Genomic DNA, 8,689 nt, shown 5'->3' on the forward strand with positions numbered 1-8,689 from the left:
GAAATACTTTGGCCTTAAAATGAAAACCACAGAAAGAGTGGGGGAAAGGCAAATTCTTAGTCTTAGATATTATCTGAAGTATTATTATTATTATTAAAATTTCCTAATTATTTCACACCAGCCAAAATGAAACCATGCAGGGTAGAGAGCAGCTAGTCTTTATTTCACTTTTTCAAAAAATTCCTTTCATAGGTAAGATGAATTCACATTACTGGGCTATTGGGGTGGATGGAGGCGGTGATGGGAGTTTGGAAAACTGTGCAAGATGGCATTTCTCCGGAGTTGGGTGTTGGTGCTTCCTAGCAAAGAAACTCGACTCTACCACAACCTTTGTGTTTTCACTTAACTGCAGAGGCTCCCATTTCAATTTCCAAAGACTGGAGGTGAGGATGGGTTATTATCTGCCGTTTATCACCTTTTGTCTAAAGGAAGAGATTTCAAGATCATTCTGATTGTAGAACCAGAACTCTCCTGTGATGAATTCATTCATGCTGTGGTTAGATCCCTTTCCAGGGCCAGCCACTAATTTTGTTGGACATCTTTTTTCTCGGTATCCTTACAGGGAGTTAAAAACCCAGCAGGGCTGCCAGCCTGCACTACTCAGAGTTGGGTGATTTGTGAACTGTTAACAGGAAAGTGTCAATCCCGCAATCCTCATTAACCTACTTCCATTTTGTGGAAGAAAAATGTCTTGGCACTCAAGACAGTGCCAAAGATCTTCCTACCCTTGGGCTCTGCTGAACCCGCTGATGGGCAGGACACGTGGGAGGCAATGAGCCCGCTGGGAAGGGACAGAGGATGACAAGCACAGAGTCGATGTCTTTGAATGGGATGCTTCTCCAAAAAAAAAAAAAATCTAGTGATTACTTTTTATTCTTATATATACATTTTTGTTTGTTTTACTCCTCAACCTGGGTATAGCCGCTGTGTAAGTGCGTCTTTTAAAGGTTTGGACAGAGGCCATGCCAATGATGTTAAAAGTTAGCAACCAATATTTCCATGGCGTTTTAGAACTTGTAAGATGGCACAAATCTAAATACAGCTAATGAACAAAATTCATTTAAAGACATGCAAAAAACCACACTCAGGATGCAGTTACCTTTAGTTTTGGTGAATTTATCTCCTGTTGGTAAGGGTATTTGGGGAGGAGGGGAGGGGAGTAGGGCTGGGGAGTCTGAGAAAATGTGGAGTTCAAGTCAGAGACAGAGGTGGAGGGAGAATGAACAGGAAGGGAGGGAAGGAGACAGGTGGGAAAGGGTGTAGACTTTCCATCTCCCGGAGAAAGTGAAGGCAGCTTAAAGATTGAGGAAAGACAAGATGTGATTACGGCTTGTGTCCAGAACAAGGTTACCTGGTCTCTGGAGATTATCCCCCAACCTCGAATAATGTTAACGTTACCAAATGCCCTGGCAACTGACATTTATGACAAGTTCTTGCTTGAAAAGCACTAACTTTTTCTATAGAATTTGATTCAGAATTCCCAGTGGGTGGCATCATTTTTCTGAGGTGGGTAGCTGGAGACAGGAACCCCCAGATTCTACAACTTTCTATTTACAGGATGGCTCCTTCTAAACATGAAGGAGAAACAATAAAAAGCGATGACTCTTTGTAACTTGCTGGTAAAGTAGATCGCGATTTCTAGAGAGTTTGCTGCAAAGCTAGGGGAGTGGGAGCGATGACGTGTGCCTGTGGGACGTGTGCCTGTGGGTGCCTGATGGGAACCACTGTGAAACCTCCCCCTGCCTGCCCGCAACAGGCTCCTGGGAACAAAGCCACCTATCTAATTGCCTCGTACTATTTTACGTTGGAGGGAAAATGAGTTATTTAAATAACTGACCTAGAAACATGTTTGACTTCCTGTAGTGAATGATCTCTTGTATTCAGTAGTGTGTTTATTTTATACAAGTGCAGGTGGGACTGGGTTCTCTGTTCAGGTGAACTTTTCTCTTCTGGGTGAGGAACTTAGCCAAGCCTCAGGGTTCCGTGGATGTCGAGGGTCCTCGTGGGTGCTGATCTTTATTTAAGCCCAAGAACACACTGTAGTATAGGTCACTTGCGCCTCTATATGTGTTCCTGGTAAGGTCTTCATAGAAAACTATGGGATTTTTGGAAAATTATTTTCATTTTCTAAGATGTTTAAATAAAGGATCCATGGGGGGAAGTGACTTGCATAGTAACATGATATAAAACATTTTTTTTGTTTCATAATTTCAGTCTTTGCCAGTAATCAAATTTTCTTTTTAATTTACTGGTGATATATTTGCGAGATCAAGTTTTGCTTTTGTTTTTATTGTAAGAGAAAAATTTACAGGCTAAAGATTTAAGGTGTTTTCCTTCTCTACTAATTAAAATCATTGCCCAAGAGTCTTTGTTTGTAAGATGGAAATGCATCAGTAGTCTTATGTAGCCACCAACTTGAAGAAATTATTTCTTCAGGGAGTTAAAAGGGCACAGGAGTACTTTTTTGTTTCCTCCTTCTCTCTTTCTCTCCTTTTTTTGCAAATTGCCTTTGGAATTGGACTCATCTCCGTGTATCAATGTCCTCATCTCTAAAGTGGGGTTACTAATATAACCACCTCATTGAGTTATGAAAAGTAAAGATGAAGAGTTCTTAGAACAGTGTTTGAGAGTAAGAGCTCAACTCTGTAGCTATCACGGTTAGTAACAAAAATCAGGAAGACTATACATTATAGACTGTTTAAATATGAATTTGTAGTCACAAATAAATACTGGAATTATATCATATATTTATGTCATCTTACTAAAATCTGGTGTGTTTCCATCCATTCCTCCACCCCCCAGCTTAGGCAGTGCTTGTGTTTCTTAAGAGGATGCCTTGTAGGGCAGTGCTAAAATTGATGTTTATTAATGTGATTAACTGTACTATCTAAATAGAGTAAGACTGGTTAGTTCTTCAGTAATTAGGCAAGATTAAAATACCTCATTACTGGTCTTCGCTGCATTGCTGTCTTCCTTAGGGGTCCTAGGATCTGTGGGGGTGGCTACAGGATATTTTAAGCAGGCGGGTTTCCTCTCCTCTTCCTCCTCTTCAATGTGCAGGCTTGGTGTGGCCTCTGGGCCATCATGGGCACACCACAGGGCCCCTGGTTCCTGAGATTCTGGCCCTCCTTGGATGCCTGACATAAACCCCTCACAGATATCCTCATCTTCCTCTCCAATGACAGGGAGACATTGGGGCAAGGGACCCAAATTCGTGTGTGCAGAGGCCACAAACTTATCACCTAGAACTTTACGTACTTTCTCAGGGTCTCCAAAGCCCTTTCCCATTTTTGTCAGATTGGCAAACTTGTTCTGAGTTGTCTTTCTGGAATCCTGCAATGGTTTGGCCTCATAAGGCTGGAGTGCAGCCAAGGTCACCCCTGAGCCGGGGACAGGTAGCAGAGAGGAAGCTGGCTTGGCAGGTCCAGAAGCTGGAGGCAGCGGGAGGAGTACTGAGGGCTCCTCCTTAATTTCAAGGATCTCCTCTAGGATACTTGGTTTGGCTTGGTCAGCTGATAAGGTGAAAACACCAAGCTTCTCTAATTCATCCAAGAAGCTGTCCAGAAAAGGAGGTGGCGTTGGGGTCAAAGGATTTGCCGGTGGACACGTGGCTGTCAGGGACAGCCACCCAGGGGCTGTTTTATCTGAGCCAGGTGAAGCTTTGTGCATGGGAGCAGGGGCCGGTTCCCTGGAAGCCAACTTAGAAATGAGCAGGGATTATGGCATTAAAAAGAAACCAAGAAAGTAATAATAATAATAATACATCAAAACACAGAGACAGAGAAATGCAGGAAAGGTATGGTCATACATATAAAAATATTTTATGTGACAGTTTTGACTCAAAGATGTTTTGCTGACTTTAAATGAAATCATTAGCATGTTAACTAGAAGGTTATCTGAACACGGAAACTCTCCTAGTATTTGGTAAGAGATCTTAGGTGTCAGGATAAGATAAAGCTATTGTAGAGATCACAAGGTCAGACCGTGAAACCGTAAGTGATTTTATTTAATAGATTAGCTCTTTTAAACTAGGGTTCAGATACTGACTTAGTGTGTCTCTGAAATAATGTCACTGTAAAATGAAAGGTTTCAATAATGTTACTGTTAAATGAAGTTTTCAATAATGTTACTGTTAAATGAAGCTTTTAATAATGTTACTGTTAAATGAAGTTTTCAATAATGAAACCTTTTCTTATCCCTTGAATTTGTTTAGTGTTCTTTCTTCCCAAAATGGTGCCAAAACTTTGGAACTTCCATAATTTTCTCACTTATGTTTGCAAGGTAATTATACATATGGTATAAGATATTTTTACATCATTACACATGAACACATTCCAAATGAATAAATTCTGAAAAATAGTTTTCAAGAACAGAAACTCATCATCAGAACACAACTTGACTTATGGTAACTTCTACTTTAAAGTTTAAAAAATCCAAAGTAAAAGTTTACATAGAAAAGGGACATATGATTTTAATGGGAGTTAACTTCTGCTAGGATTCCCATTCCTTTATGTAAACCTGTGGAATATAATTTATGAAACTTAATCTCCTGAGGCAAAAATATACTACTGTGTATCTTAATATTGTCACTAGATTTCGGACATATTGAACAAAACAGAATCTTAGTGGAAATTCCTGAAAAATAGTTCTAGAAGCTCCGCCTAGGAATATTCTAAGACATTTATCTATTGTTGCTGAACTAGAAGGAATGCTAGACATGGATGGCATTTTACTTTCATTCTCTCTAGGTAGACGGTTTGGGTTTGGAAAGAAAAAAATCTTCAAGGAAGATTTTGGAGATGCATTTTCTAGTTGGTTGTTTAGGATGAGACTTGACTCATGTACTCAGCACTCTTGGTCCTAGGGCCACGTAATTTTGACTTCTGTGTGCTGTAAGAGGAATGGGGCATTAATAGAATTTATTTAGCTATTTTTTTAAAGGAAATATGATTTCCTGCCAGCAGGTGGTGGGATAAATGAGGCAAAGAGTCACAAAGCTCATGTGAGTGTTCTACCGGAAGATTTGGGACTAAAGGCTGCTGAGTACCTGATAGAAAGTGATACTACACTGTGGTCTGTTAGTAGATAGACAGCCACTCCTAGCAAGTCCTGTCTGTGTTCAATTTTTAATAAGACAGAAATTACCTAAGTCTCCTTTGATAGCTTAGAGGAGTTCTCTTACTAGCCAGTGTTCTATTTTATGCTCTTTGTTATATAATGCCATAAAAGATTTTGAAAATCTGTGAAATATGTAAAAATTCAGGATTATGACTTTTCACTTTCCCTTTTTTCTCATGCTCAGGAATATTATGTGGATGAGGAAGAAAGACGTTTAAATCCCACTCTTGTCAGGACTGCCACTATCACAGTCACTACCTGCTCCTTTTATCGGACCGTGGTGGGCAATACGTATGCTAACAGGTTCAAAGTGCTTAGCTTGACAATGGATTTGATTCTGCCAACAGTGAAACCAAGTATCTGAGTTGCCTATATAACATAAATATACCTATAATACGAAAATCAAGAAATTATCTTTTCTCCTTAGAGTTGGACTCCACTACACTCAACACAGAAATAGTGTCAACATTTGAATCTCCCCTCACATAAAGATAGTATGTTGAGAAATGTGATTTGAGTGTGTCAAAGAGTGATTGAAGAGTCAATGAGTTCCTTCTCTATTTGCAAATATCAGTTAGAAACTAGGATATATAATACTATAGTTCCTTTTCTGAAAATGATTCAGTTCAACACTCCTGAGAAGTTTCCTTCATTAAGCCAGTGATATCATAGCATAGATTACCAGATGGGATGAAACCATTAAGTATTTTTTTTTCAAGTTATAGACATGAGCTTTTCAACATGTTTTCTTCCCAGCAGTTGAGAATAAACACTAATTAGTTATTAGTGAAATTTCTCTATTTATAACATGTAAAATCTGGTGTTCTAAGAAAAAAAACCTAGGAAACTGAAAATACATTTAAATCATTCACAATCAAGATTAAAATGCTGCGATCTATAATATTACATTGCCAGTATTAGTTAGGACATTATGGAAGAATTTCTTACATGTTAAATAAGGCTTTGTAGATGCATGCTTATTTTTTCTTATAAACTTTTCTTTGAAGGTATGGCCTCTTTGAAATTTAGCTGGTAGTTCTTTTGAGATGACTGAAGGGTAATTAAGACAGATATATGGATGAAGATTCTGATCTTTTCTTTTTATCAGTAGGAACTGTGAAGCAAGGACGTTGATCTCTAGAACTAACCTCTGGGAGTGAAATACACATACTGAAGGAGCTTCTGAAAAACTTTATAATTAGACAAAATCAGAGAGTACCAAACTGTTCTATTACCCAATGATATTATCCAGTGATAAAGGATTGAGAGCAATTACCCAGCAGCTGAAACCTAGTCTTCAAAGAGGAGTAGAATAAATAAAATGCCCTTTTAAAAGAGAATGCTTCTCTTGAGAGGGTAAACTCTTCGATCATTTACATATGTAAAATCCTTCTAGGCTCCTTGTCAAGGAGTACTTTGGGTCACCTGGGATGCTTTTTTGTACTGGGACATGATGACTTCACACTTGAATAATGTTTGATACGTTGATGTTATTTTGTTAGCTCTAAATGGTTTATTTTCTATGTCCCAGTCAAATTGGTTAATAAATTGTGCAAAATAAAATGTTCAAAATGCTGGGAAGTGGAATAGTTCCTTGGTAATTTTAAGTTTTACACTTGAAAGTTAATGAGAAGGAGAAAGAAATCCCTAAATACCATCCATGAGAAGAACACAACATATTATAATTCCATAGAAAATGAAGGAAAAATTCACACTGTGAGTAAGAAAAGTAGGAAAACAGCCTTTTCTAATTAACCAGTTCAGGAAGCAAAGTCCCTTTTTGAGAAAGATATTGAGAAAGATAATGACCTTCAGCTAATAGCTCAAGAGAGACAGTAGTTCTGGTACAAAATCACCCTAAACAATAACCAATGACATTTTCATTCCAACTAATAAGCAAACTGACTTACAAACCTTAATTAAATTTTTTTCCTCTCTCTTTTTCTGTATTAAAAAAAAACCAAGACTTTTATAGAATTTTGTCAACTTAATTACCATGCCTTGAGACCATTTTGAGATCTATCTATCTACATATACTTATATATATGACTTATTCCTATTCAAATCTATGTAAAAGATGCACCTATAAAAATAAAATCAAGCTTTAGGAAAAAAATCAAGCTTCAGAAAAATTTTCAAAAAGCAGATACATGTGTATGTACACATGTATATATCGTATGAGATAATTGTGATACTAATGTTTTCTCCTTCAGTATTTTAATTCGAAAAATAAAATTATAAAAATCCAGCATTAAACCTTTGTGCTAGCGCCCCTCAGTAGAAGAAACTATATTGACTTGACATGGCACGCACTCTTAGAAATATAACATATACATTTTGTGCTTTGCAATAGATTTGATGTTCTAGTCTAATACCTAACGTCACATATTGACAATCTTACTTCAGGCTCCCAAGTATTATACCGATATGCTAGAATGTCTTCTTACCTTATTGGAACTTAAGCTGTGGATTCTATCACTAGAGTAGCTGTGGGGCATTGGAGGGTCAGGGTAATCGTCAGCACCTGCGGTTGGATTCTTCTTGATAACTTCTACATAGGAAACAGGGAAGATGCCTTGTCTGCTGGTTCCTGGAATTCTACCTTCATACCAGTTTTGATCAACTCTTTTAAGAAGAATAACTCTATCTCCCTGTAATGAATATTAGGAAAATGCATTATAAATAGAGACGTGATAACAACAACAAAAAAGTGTAATGGTCATGGTTGTCTGATAAACAGTAGTTTTCGGTTTGGGAAAAGTCTGATACCCCTAGTTATTGTTGTTGTTTGTTTGTTTTTGTAAGGAGAACACAAATAAACTGAGTTCACTCCTAATCACAGATCATCTACATACAGGCAATTTCATCATTTGTTCATGACATGAGAATCTTCCCTAGGGATGCCTAGTTAATGGGAATGGGCTTACACATGTTCCTACACTGGTACCATGTGGAAGGACCCGAATCCGTTTCCTTAAAAAGCAGACTAGTTTAACAGGGAAAATCTCACTGACAGTAACGTTATCCTATCACTGATGGATTCAAGGGAATGTCCTCCTTCTGCAGGAAGTGCAGCTCAGCGCCCTCTGCTAGTGTGTCTGAGATGAACTGCGGAAATCAACCTCTGGAAGGGATGATGTTGAAGGGCACACTGTCTTTCTTCCTCGATCTACACCTGGTAAATAGCAGCAAAGAGTATGGCTAGCAGGACGGGGCAAAGATAGTCCCCTCCACAGCCAGGACTGACCTCCACCTGCTTTGCGTTAAGATGGTATAGCAACGTTGTCCATTCTCGCTGGTTGGGGACGACGCCAAGGTGGTCATTAGACATTTTCACAGAGCCCCTGGCTTTAGTAATAATAGAACTTTCTACGGTCACCATTGCTACTACTGGCAGCGATCGTGCCAATGACACAAAACTCAGCTGAAATTTCGACTTGAAACCACATGTGGCTCTGAAATAAATAGGCAAATTGTGGTTAAATGGCAGTAACTCCGCAGCCGCGTCCAGCCCGTGGTACGGAAGTCTGGGCTGCTGATGGGGCCTAGAGGAGAACAGAGTCAAAGCTTC

The 8,689-nt window shown here is 38.7% G+C and overlaps 1 protein-coding gene across 8 annotated transcripts in view; it reads right to left on the minus strand.

Moving 5' to 3' along the window:
- SORBS2 (sorbin and SH3 domain containing 2) overlaps nucleotides 1–8,689 on the minus strand; it is a 215,628-nt gene that overhangs the window by 22,773 nt on the left and 184,166 nt on the right. For 7 of the 8 annotated variants that reach the window (XM_047715223.1, XM_047715202.1, XM_047715209.1 and 4 more), the window contains one exon: nucleotides 7,566–7,769. In XM_047715223.1, coding sequence (XP_047571179.1) covers nucleotides 7,566–7,769 — 204 coding nt within the window. Of the gene's footprint in view, nucleotides 1–1,099; nucleotides 1,295–2,940; nucleotides 3,700–7,565; nucleotides 7,770–8,689 lie in introns of all 8 variants that reach the window. The other variant, XM_047715201.1, reaches the window with a different exon arrangement.

This window comes from Lutra lutra, chromosome 2 (assembly GCF_902655055.1).
Source record: "Lutra lutra chromosome 2, mLutLut1.2, whole genome shotgun sequence".
NCBI lineage: Eukaryota > Metazoa > Chordata > Mammalia > Carnivora > Mustelidae > Lutra > Lutra lutra.